Genomic DNA, 12,194 nt, shown 5'->3' with positions numbered 1-12,194 from the left:
GTCGCTCAGCTGCAATCCTGAACCATCATTATTTCTGCCACCTCACTCTGAGCTGCAGGAAACACACTGATTGTCTGCTGAGTTCCCCATGCAGCGTGGATTGTTTTCTCTCACTGTTGTGCTGTATGTGTGTGTGTGTGTGTGTGTGTGTGTGTGTGTGTGTGTGTGAAAACGTGCACATCTGTTCATTTGGTACATAGGCCTTTGTTTGTGTGGGTGTGTGTGTGTATGTGTGTTTGTGTGTTTATATGTGTGTGGGGGGCAGTGAATATGTGTGTATATCTGTATATCTGTTCATACAGTACATGAGTATGTGTGTGTGAGTATATGACTGCATGTGTGTGTGTGTGAATCTATGTAATTGAGCATGGCTACGTGTGTATGAATATGTGTGTATACGTGCGTTTTTGTGGGTGTGAATAAATAGGTGTGTGTGTGTGTGTGTGCACTTTGTGGAGGATGATGACTCATCCTCAGTCCAGTAGGTAATGTCTCTGTAATGGAGCTTCCTGATTGGACAGTCATAAGAAACAGTGGAGCATCACTCTTCCCTCTCATCCCTCCATTTCCCTCCATCCTTCTATCTCTCCATCCACCATCTTTCAATCTTCCCATTTTCTATCCTGCTTTCAGCAGTTTCTATCTTCTCATCCCTTCATCACTCTACCCCCATCCATCCTTCCATCCCTCCATTCCTCCATATCCCATCCTTCCTATCCCTCCATCTTCCATCTTGCATCCCCCATCCCTTTATCCATCCATTCACCCATCCCTCCATTCCTCTTTCCTTGCATCTCTCTATCCTTTTATCACTCTGCCCCTCCGTCCCTCCATTCCTCGTTTCCTACATCCACCAGTCCCTCCAACTTTACATCTCTCTATCCATTTGAACATCCTTCCATCCTTGGTCCATGCTTCCATCCCTCCATGTTTCCATCCCTCTATCCTTCCATTCCTGCTTCTCTACATCCACGGGTCCCTCCATCCTTTCCGTCCCTCTTTCCCCCCATCTCGTCATTCCTCCATCTTCCCATCTCTCCAACCCATCATCACTCCCTCCTTTCCTACATCCACCAGCTGACCTCTGACCTTCCGCCCCTCCATCCCTCCATTGGTCCGTGCTTCCATCCCTCCATGTTTCCATCCCTCTATCCGTCTATCCCTCCAGCCATTCATTCACCTATCCCTCCTTTCCTGCACCCACCAGTCCCTGCATCCTTTCCGTCCCTCTTTCCACCATCGCCCCATCCCTCCATCCCTCCATCCCTCCATCCGCGCATGCAGTCGACGGCACAGGCCCAGATCCGCCTCCAGCCACGACAGCCAGAATAGCCATGATAAGTCAAATGATGATTCTGTGCTAATGAGCTGTGGAGAGAGAAGGCGTGCATTAGCTGCGTATTGACGCTGTGACTCAGACCCCGGCTGTGTGCGAGAGCCAGGGAAGGACTCATTCTTTTGTAACGAGACAGATCTGATTAGACCGAGCGTGCAGGAGAACATGCTGATGATGATAATGGTTAAACACCGAGCACCCACCCCCCCACCCCCCCCTCACCGACCGCACCACACACACACACACACTCCCCCACCCCTCCAATTACATCCCTTTGGTTAATTTTCCCTATCACGATTGTATTGCCTGCAAAATGACAGCCCTCTGGATTCTGAGCACAACCCGCACCATGAGCCTGCCTTTGAAACACTGTTTGTGTGTGTATGTGTGTGTGTGTGTGTGTGTGTGTGTGTGTGTGTGTGTATGTGTTTATCTGTGTGCATGTGTACCTCTGTGTGCATTTGTGTGCGTCTTCATCTGTCTGTAGTTGGATTTGTGTGCATATCTGTTGGTATCTCTGTGTATGTGCTTGTGTGTGTGTGTGTGTGCATGCATTTGTGTGTGTGTGTGTACATGCTTGCGTGTGTGTCTATGCGTGTGTGTGTGTGCACCTTTATCTGTGTGTGCTTGTGTGGTTTGTATGTTTGGATCTGTATGTGTGTGTTTGTGTGTGTGTGTGTGTGTCTGTATTTGTGTGTATCTGTGTGTGCATTTGTGTGTGTCTACATCTGTGCATGCTTATGTGTGTGTGTGTGTGTGCATGTATCCTTATCTGTGTGTGTGTTTGTGTGTGTGTGTGTGCCTTTATCTGTGCGTGCTTGTGTGGATTGTATGTTTGCATCTGTATGTGTACTTTTGTGTCTGTGTATGTGTTTATATGAGTGTGTGTGTGTGTGTGTGAGTGTGTGTGTGTGTGTGTGTGTGTGTGTGTTTGCTGCTCCCTTGCTGGCCCATACTGAATGACATAGTGTTATTACGGACTGGGTTATGGACAATCAGTCTCACCACAGCTGGGTTTTACACCACAGTTGGCTTCAGATCAGCGCGGCTCGGCTAGTACTAATGATAATGAAGCAAGTCGCCCACAGCAATTAATGCACTTAACTACTAATGATGATGAACTGAGGACTGTATTTGATTTAGGAAGTTGATAAGCTGCCTCCGAACACAAACAGGTTAATTAGTATCATGCCTGGGTGAAGGAGGTTTCAGAAGGAGCGGGTCCGTCCGTTCTCTTTTGTCCTTCGCTGCTTCAAATCCCTTTATGAGTGTGAAAATTTCGTCCTTGTTTTTGAATGAAAGGGGGAATTATGATGAAGACGTGAAAGGCTAGAAGCTGTCACTGCGAATCTCTTGAGGCTGAGAGGCATCGCGGATTCTCTATTCTCTCTCTCTCTTCCTCTGTCTCTCTCCCTCTTCATCCACTTATAGCGTATCCTGTCATCTAATTATACGCCTCACCGGATGACTTTTTGCACCTCTTTTTTTACCCTTATTCATGTCGTTCAGTTATGGTTTACACTTCACCCAGGGCATCCGGGGGCGTCCTGCGCCCTTTCACCTGATCTGCTCTCTAATTACAACAAGTGGGTAATGTCAAACAATCAGGCAGAATCAAATCAAGATGCCAAGAGAGGGGCATGATAGTACAGAGCATCTCCACGACGCTCTTTCATCATCAGCGTATGTTATTTTACATTTTTGATATGTGCAGATATGGCAGCTGGAGGATTAGCAGCCTGGTGACTGAAAGGTTGTCAGTCAGAATCCCCAGATCGGTCTGCCTGGGACAATTTGAGTGAGAGAATAGCAATCTCCCCATCTCTCAATAACCACCATTGAGGTGCACCTCCAGTAGCAACCTGCAGCCGCTCCAGTGGAGCTGCTCTGTTGGCCAAAAGTTCAAGTCTGTTACACTGCTGGGCCGGTTCCAGGTGTGAGTGTATGAATGTGTTTAACCCTCCCTCCCACGGCAAACACTCCCACAGTTGCTGCTCTAAATAAGAATGTGTTCATACTAGGGTCTGACCGATATGGACTGCTGATATTTTTATACTGAAGCTGCCGATAGCCGGTATATTTAAGCAGATATTTTGTGCTGTATATTTAAATTTGGCCATTTTCATGCCCCCAAAAATCAAAACAATTCCAACAAATTAGAAGGATTTACTCTTTCCCCCAGAATTGTGTTCTTTGCAGGGTGGAAATAGCATTTAGACCATGCAACACTAAAAATCTCCATTGAAACCCATGCTAGCAAGATTTTTAGGTTGGTTAGCAGCTCCTTAAGGCAGGATGAAGCAGGTTTCATCGCAGGTTTTACAGTCTGTCACCCCTGAAGCTGCTGAATAAAATCATATCCTCACCTCCATTATATTGGAAGTAGACAACACTGACTTGCCAATATCCGATTTTTATGAAAGGCCAAGATCCAGCAAACAAATATATCGGTCTGACCCTGGTTCATACTGAATTTGCCAGGTCAAATAAGGGTTTATTGTGTTATTATTACCTCCAAACTCAAGTCAGCTGACAGAAGCTGGGAGTAACAGACTTTTGAATGAGTGTTATGCTCGTAGTTGGAGCTCATGGCACGAAACAAACGTCCTCCAGGAATTTTGCTGATTGCTATTGGACCTGTCTTTCTTTAATAAAACTCGCTCCTGCCTTCATGCTCATAAAAAAAAACTACAAAATACCATATTTTCTACTATCCTTCTACTACCTCAGCCAATCGAACAATCAGCGCCATATATATTATACCACACGGTCAATACCCAGCCATTCTCTGAGGCCATCGCATTTCTCTCCCTCTTATTAACCTGCTTTCTTCCTTATCTATGTTTCTTCCATTTCCACTGCTCATCGCTTTTTCTGTTTTGCCCTCCTCTTCCCCTCCTCCTCCTCTTCCCCTCCTCCTCCTCCCTCTCTCCTCTCCTCCACAGCCCTGTTGTTAGCAGAAGGTAAGTCGCCCTCTCCTCCTCTCAGCATCCCCACTGAACTCACTCTCTCCGTGTGTGCTGTGGTTTAAGAGTCGGGCCTGAATCTGTCAAAGGTCTCCGTGCAGGAGTGCTGATCTGAAATCCGTTTTTATCACTCGGATGATGATGATTAAGATGATTTATCTGGCCGTTGGTCCGTGATTTTGAATCAGTGCTCATACTCTGAGAGCTTTGATACAGGCCGCTGTGGTAAAAGGGAAATAACTGCATGCCACTGGCGTTCGCCTCTTCTACTGTCACTGCTTAGAGTTTTTCCAAACATTACATGTTCTTTTTCAGCTCTCTCCCACACTCAGTGATAGATTTGCACCCTAATCAGTGGATTAATTAATCATAAAGCCATAAATTATGTTCTCCTGTCAAGAGGAAGGCACAAACACTTGATAACCGTCAAGATAAAACCCGCAGTTCAGAAATTAGAAATTTAATTACCTTTGTGTGATTAATTCTGTTTTTTTTTTTTTCCTTCCCTTGTCGAGGAAATAGTGTCATGTTCTGGTGCGGCATAGTGCAGGGGAACGGCTGGATAATCAAATTTTAAACATGAGCAAAGGAAATCCTGTCAGGACTTCAGGGTACACACTGTCTTGTGTGTGTAATTGATTTAGCTTAAAAGTGTGTGCACGGGCCTGTGTGTGTGCCTCTGCGTGTGTGTGGGTGTGTGCGGTGTGTGTGTGTGTGTGAGCCCGGCGACACGCCCTCCTATCAAGGGGACTTGGCTGTGATCTTTAATGGCAGTGTTAATATTTAATAGTAAGCGTGTTGTCAGCAAAGAGCAGCGGGCTGGGACTCGGGGCTCGTATAAAAGATGACAAGGTCTCTGCACCAGGTGGCTCAGTGGGGGCGTCACAGCCAGCGGGATGAGAGGCCTTTGGATGCACCGCCGCTCGCTCTTGATAAAGTTCGCCAGCACACAATTGATGTTATGACACTCTTTGTAGTTTGTGGCGCACCCGAGCGCTCTGTGATACAAAGCATTGCGCCTCCTTTCTATACCGGAGCCACCCAGGACACGAGGTGGAGAGATCAGAGTTCCCACGGTCCCTTGAAAATCCTTGAGAGTTTGTTGATTTGAGAAAAATAAAATAAGGCCTTAAAAGTTTTTGAAAATAAATTGATGCCCTTGAAAGTGCTTGATTTTCCATTAAAATGTAGCACCCAAATTCGTTATTATGCCTCATCTCCATTCTAGCATCAACACTTCACATCCTGAAGAAAAAGGAGAAGTATCAATTTTAAAATGATTTCACCAGAATTTCTTGCCTTGACAAGATCATGAGTAACAAATGAGGCCTCTATAATGTCTAATTCTGACCAGTGTCACATCTTAACCCAAAGCATGCCAATTCTGAGTCCTTGAATTTTACCAAACAACCTTAAAAGTAATTGAAAAGTGTTTGAATTGTATGTCCCAAGTGAGTGTGGGACAAATGAGCACATGGAAAATGGGACAAATCAAAATGAGGCTTGTTTTGGAGGTTGTCACTGTGCCACAGTAGACCCAGAATTTGGCTTTGCTTTGTTTGTGTTTTGTCCAATGCCTGATCAAGCATGCAGGTTTGTCTGAGTTTATATAACAAAGTTGGAACACCATCAAGAAACTTTTGGGAAGAAAGTTTGGGGGGAAAGGGGGGGCGTGGATTTGGCACTACTACAGTGAATCCTGTATTACTTCACTTTCTTAATGTTTGAGTATTTTACAGGCAGAATTATCCACTGAATGAGTGTGACATACAGTGTGTGTCTCAAATATATGAAATAAGTCTTGCCTCCACATAGTGTCAATCATGACAACAATGAGACGATGTTCTGATGAAGTACAAAAGAGACATGAGAATCGGCTGAATCTATTATTATTATATTATCTCACTCCCTGTGCCGTCTTTTCTCTCCTCCCTTCTCACCCTCAGATGTGCCAGACAGGAAGCTGTCATCGGACGAAGAGGAAGCCAAGCGGATTGCAGAGATGGGCAAACCGGTGCTGGGGGAGCACTCCAAGCTGGAAGTCATTATTGAGGAATCGTATGAGTTCAAGGTGGGAAAGCAGAGCCGACACAGCCTGAGATGCTCGATCATGGCGGTTTAAACCAGTGTTTCCCCTACAGTCGACCTAGTCCACCTGCCACCCTGCCTGAAAGACTGTCATTTATATTGTTTTCAGTGGAGAATGTTAACGTCACATGATCTAAAATGTGACTGCAGAGGCCTCTCACCCCACCAAGACACATTTCTGGGGGAAACATGATTTATATGCAGCCTCTAACCTCCTTGACCGAAAAATACACCCACCATATTTGTTTCCGGTGCATGCTTTTATCATGCATCAAACAGAGGGATTGGCTTCTATTGCCTGGAACTTGATGCCACTGCCATCATGTGGCGAAGCTTATGTATTTCTCCTTTCAGCTTCAGTTTCAGCTGAGATCTCATATTCTGAATATAAATAATAGATGGATTTTTTTTTTTTTTTGCTCTGTTGTGGTTTTGTATTGTACAGAGCACAGTGGACAAGCTGATCAAGAAGACCAACCTGGCACTGGTGGTGGGAACGAACTCTTGGAGAGACCAGTTCATGGAGGCCATTACAGTCAGTGCAGGTACTGTAAAACAACACACCATGTTCTCTGCTCTGACTCTAGGGGGCTCTGCACAGACACACACAGCTTTTATGCAACTGACGAATTCAATATTTTGATCCACTCAATCATTATTTTCAACTATTAGGTGTTTTTTTGTGGGTGGAAACATCTAAGGCTGTTCTTTTTGCTTGTGTAAATACGCAGCACTTTCAGCAGCAGGCAACAAAGTGAAAAGAAATATCTGTTCAAATGTTTCCTTGCATCAACAACATATGTTTGTGTGATTAAAGCACCAATGCTGAGCAATTTCTTTTACATTGTTGCCCATCAGAATTGCCCAAACAGTTGCTATTTGTATCCTTTTCTTTCCTTAACCATCTTGTTGTGGGTTAATCACGCACTGCGTACGTTATTTTGCTCAGCTGTTACATAAGAATACAAGCCAAGGCTCCTAACTCCCAAAGGCAATGTCTGAAAATAGAATTGGACTGATATATTGGATTGCTGATATACTGGCCTTTTATTAAATATTAGATATCGGCCAGTTAGGTTAGATTTCTCCCTGACCACAGCTACAGAAAAGAAATAAAACCTGCCAAGAAATACTATTTTCTTTACATATTTTATTTATTAATTGAATTGATAAATAATTTATAAAGTCAATAAAGTCAGTAATGTATCCCAGAGTTTCCCCTTACCATTGAATAGGTGCAGTGGGTCAGCCTGCCTTAAAGAGCTGCTAACCCAAAATATATATATATATATTATTACTGAAACACTGAAATTATGAGTTTTAGTGTGAAGGTCTAAATGCTGTTTCAGAGGCTTTTCCACCCTCACAAGTAAAATGTGACAATTTAAAATAGTCAAATTGAAAAATATTGAATATCACCACAATATCAGCTATTGCCGTCTTCGGTCTAAAAATATCAGTATTGGTATCGACCTTCAAAACCCCAAATCGATTGAACCCAACCTGAAAACAAAGTCCTCGAGGCTCTGAGATAATCTCATTGCACGCACCAGAAAGCATATCCGTCTTATTCCCGGTGGAGCGGCGGCGACATCAGATCTCCCGCCCCCCACCATCCCACCCCCTCCCGGCCCGCGGTGCAGCCGGCCGGCCGGACCGCCGCGGTCACAGGCACCGTGCAGCGAGACCTCGGCTCGTCACTTTGATGCTGAAATATTTAATCCGGTGGCGCTCTTTATTTTTTCATGATCCGCCCCCTCGCTGAAAAATGCATGCGCCTCACATGGCCTGACACTTTGAATCAGCACAGTGTCCTGCTGGTCCGCTGAGGGTTCCTGTGGGCTGCCGGGACGCGGAGGACGCCCCGCACCTCCACCTGAGGAGGGGGACTGTTTACATTTTACCGCTTTAGCCGACACTTTGAAGTCCACATGAAATGAACTCCCATTATTTACATCCTGGAAAACAGAGTATCTTTCATGGTGACCTCATGCTGCACCAGTAGGCGTGAATATCAATTTCTAACCAATAAAACCATCAGATTTTTGAACAATCCCGCCCCTCCACACGCCTCCCATCAAATAACACTACCTTTCTCTCCCTGACTCCATTGGTTTAGACTTTTGAATAATCCCTCACTGCGTTATGTTGCGCTCCAACATCTCGTTTCAACTGGAAATGCATCAAATCAAGGAAGTAAAGATGCCGTTTCATGGGGTCTTTAATGAGCGGGGGGTTCAGTTTCTTGCTCCAGAGCACTTTGACAGGACAAACAGCTGATGTGCTGACTGGATCTGTGACCTTTTATGTTATGGCCAATCTCTCTCTCTCTGTAACCACTGGCTCTCCCTGCCAAACAGTCGCACCAAACAGACCAAATTGCGCCGCGCCACGCTGCACTGCTCACAGTGTGTGAACTGTGCCGGAAGGCCGGAATAAGCTGAGAGTTGTTTACCCACAAACTGAGCCAAAAGCCTAGAGCCGCAACTAACCTAAAAGTGAAAGTTGTTTACCCGCAAAGTGAGCTATTAGAGAATAGTTTGTGAAAACAGCCTATGGAACCTGCATTATTAAATTAGGTAAAATATTAAAGCCCAAAGTGTAAACTAACCTATAAACTGATGGGGTTTTTTTTTACCCACAAACAAAAGTAAAAGTTATTCATCTACAAACTTCTCACTCTATCTAGTGAGTGATTAACTGACAAAACGGTGTCATTCTTTAAACACACTGGCTGTTTTTTTTTTGTTTTTTTTAAATTAAAAATGAGTCATGTTTTGCCCTGCGGCCTCTGCAGTTATTCTAGTTATGTATTTGCGAGTAAGTAGCGCATTTAAACTTGAATATACATAACAACATCCTCAAGCTGAAGTATAATCACGTCTCACGCTGAAAAATAAGTCAAAGTGCCATTTTAAGTGAGTGCTGTTGTCTGCCTTCCCCTCTCTGTCATCCCTTATCTCCTCTATCCATCCTTTATCTCTCCACCGTTTTTCCAACCCCTTCTTTCGCTGTTTACCCTCTCCGCTCTTATCCTCTCTCTCCACTTTGTGCTTCATCTATCTTTCTTTTTCCCGTCCCTATCATACTCTTTTCTCTCGCCTCCTCGTCCCCGTCTGTCTCTGTCACTCTGTCCGTCCTCTTAACATTCACCACCCCTCTATCTCTCCCTTCCCTAAATATTTCTCTACCTCTTTCCTCTCCTGTCATCCCATTACTCTCGATTCCATCTCACCTTTCACCCCCCCCCCCCCCTCCAACCCCTGCGCCTCCGTCCCCCCCCCCCCCCCCCCCCCGCTCGCCTCCACTTCTTCCCAGCAGATGAGGACGAGGAGGACACAGGGGAGGAACGGCTGCCGTCCTGCTTCGACTACGTCATGCACTTCCTCACCGTCTTCTGGAAGGTCCTGTTCGCCTGCGTCCCGCCCACCGACTACCTGAACGGCTGGGCCTGCTTCATCATCTCTATCGTCATCATTGGCCTGCTCACGGCCGTCATCGGCGACCTGGCGTCCCACTTTGGCTGCACCATCGGTCTCAAGGACTCGGTCACCGCTGTGGTTTTTGTGGCACTCGGCACGTCCGTTCCTGGTGAGTGAGACATAGACGGTATAGGCAGTAATAGACAGTGCACTTTTAAAAAAGGATGTGATGTGATGTGATTTTCATTTTTTCACTTCAATTGAAGGATTACATGCTCCTCTATGGGTTGAGGAAATTCTCTGACCTCTTGGGCTGATGAAACTCTTTCAAAACCCATCAAATAATATCAAAAATGCCTTGTCATCAAGCTAAAAACAAGGCTGTTTTTCTTAGTTCCTGAAAAGTTTACATTTTCACCTGACATTGACAATATGTTACTAACAACTTTGGTTGTGTCAGTATTATTTGTTATTAAAAGTGCCACGTGCACATTCACTTTGAGATAGTAGTATAATCACCATAAACAAATGAGACCATTGCTGAAAAGATTGGAAGCCCCTACCGGTTTCTACACTGCATTTTACATTGTGTGGTACCGGGTCGCTAGATATCTGTTGGATTGCTTTATGGCACAAAACGGGAAGAAGGCGCTGTTCTTTCAGAGCAAACAGAGCTAAAGCTTTCAGAGTTTCGAACGAATGAAAGGCCGAAGAAAAAAATCACTTCCAACATGTTGATCCCCTTCAGTAAATCCAGGGAGGGGGAGAGGGGACGGGACGCAAAGGGACTTATGGGAAATGTAGTCTTGATTTGATTTTCTTTTATTTTCGTGTCATGCACACAAAGTGCCCAACCCTCATGGGTTTACAAGACACCAAAGTTACAGTTGCAGTGGTCACACATTTCATTACATTTGATTTCATTACAAAATTACAGATTATTATACAGCTCGGTCTTAAACAAAATATTCTGCCTTCTCTCCCAAGCTTGGCAAATAAAATCTGCTACAAAAAATATTCCCTTCTTGAAGCACAACTCAAGTTTTTCATAATCATCCAGCCCAAAGAAATCAACATAAATAGAGGACATTTTACTAAAAAAGGACATCCCTTACGTCCTCATAGACAGGACAGTAAAACAAAAAATGAACCTCATTCTTAATCTTGAGAAACACTCGCAATACCACTGGCATGAAATAGAGGTGTTGAAAATGATGCATTCAAGTGTGTGTGTGTGCAAGCACATGTGTATACGTGTACGTGTGTGTGTGTTAGTCAGCCTCTATGTGTGTGTACCTGAATGCGTGTGTGCATGTGCCCATTTGTGAGAGCTTGTAGTTTTCCCTAACGTTAACGGTGTGTCAGAAAATAACTCTCCTCTGCTCCTCAGATACACATTTGAAATAATTTAAACCCACTGAAATAATAATGAAACATCCCTTCTCTCTCTCCGCAGACACTTTTGCCAGTAAGGTATCGGCGGTCCAGGACACCTACGCCGACGCCTCCATCGGGAACGTGACCGGCAGCAACGCGGTCAACGTCTTCCTGGGGATCGGCGTGGCCTGGTCCGTGGCGGCCATCTACTGGCACATGAAAGGAAAGCCGTTTGTGGTGGAAGCCGGATCGCTGGCCTTCTCCGTCACGCTCTTCACCATCTTCGCCTTCCTGGCCATCTCGGTGCTGCTCTACCGGCGCCGGGCCCACATCGGAGGAGAACTGGGCGGGCCCCGGGGACACAGACTGGCCACGACAGCCTTCTTTTTCAGCCTCTGGTTCCTTTACATCCTCTTCTCCAGTCTGGAGGCCTACTGTCATATAGAGGGCTTCTAGACCCTCGAGGGGAAAGAACTGACTTCAGCTCGAAAAAAAAAACAAAAAATTACAGGGGTTCAAAGTACAACTTCAGAGGTAAAAGAGTGAATTCTCACTGTGGAATTTGGGTCGGTCTTGTGCGGTATGGAAAGACAGGAGAGGTAAAAACCCGGGGTTTTCCAGATAGCCCCCGTCCCACACCTCCCACCCTCTCTCTCTCTCTCTCTCTCTCTCTCTCTCTCTCTCTCTCTCGCTCTCTCGCTCTCTCTCAACCCCTCCTGTAAGGACGCTTGGAGGTGTGTGTCCTGCCCCTGCTGCCGACGGGCCCGTGCGAGTGTGCTTACAGTTGGGATTGGGTTACCACCGAGTCTAGAGGATGCTGAGGGTGGTCCTGCATTCCACTGGAGGAGACTGAAGTCTTATATCCGGAGAGAGTTGAGTCAAATCAGAGGTCTATATTTTTCTCAACATCTGCTGAGAACGACTTTTTTTAAAACGAAGTATTTTGGGGATAAAAATGCAAAAAATACAACAAAACAGACAAAAAAAACGTACAAAAAGAGGAAT

General features: G+C 45.3%; 1 protein-coding gene across 1 annotated transcript; it reads left to right on the top strand.

Moving 5' to 3' along the window:
* Positions 1-6,248: 6,248 nt before the first annotated feature.
* Positions 6,249-11,645, top strand: LOC139662467 (sodium/calcium exchanger 3-like; the record flags this gene model as incomplete). The annotated part of the gene is made up of 4 exons (XM_071541159.1): positions 6,249-6,373; positions 6,836-6,935; positions 9,709-9,981; positions 11,269-11,645. Coding segments are annotated over 4 exons (875 nt in total), but the record flags the coding sequence as incomplete, so codon positions are not given.
* Positions 11,646-12,194: the final 549 nt, after the last annotated feature.

Source organism: Centroberyx affinis, unplaced genomic scaffold (assembly GCF_046629955.1).
Source record: "Centroberyx affinis isolate AG114_WGS23_722 - 3 ecotype Tasmania unplaced genomic scaffold, CSIRO-AGI_Caff_v1 ptg003800l_1, whole genome shotgun sequence".
In the NCBI taxonomy this organism is placed as follows: domain Eukaryota; kingdom Metazoa; phylum Chordata; class Actinopteri; order Beryciformes; family Berycidae; genus Centroberyx; species Centroberyx affinis.
The sequence above is the reverse complement of the archived record's forward strand: the minus strand, read 5'-3'. Positions and strand labels throughout refer to the sequence as shown.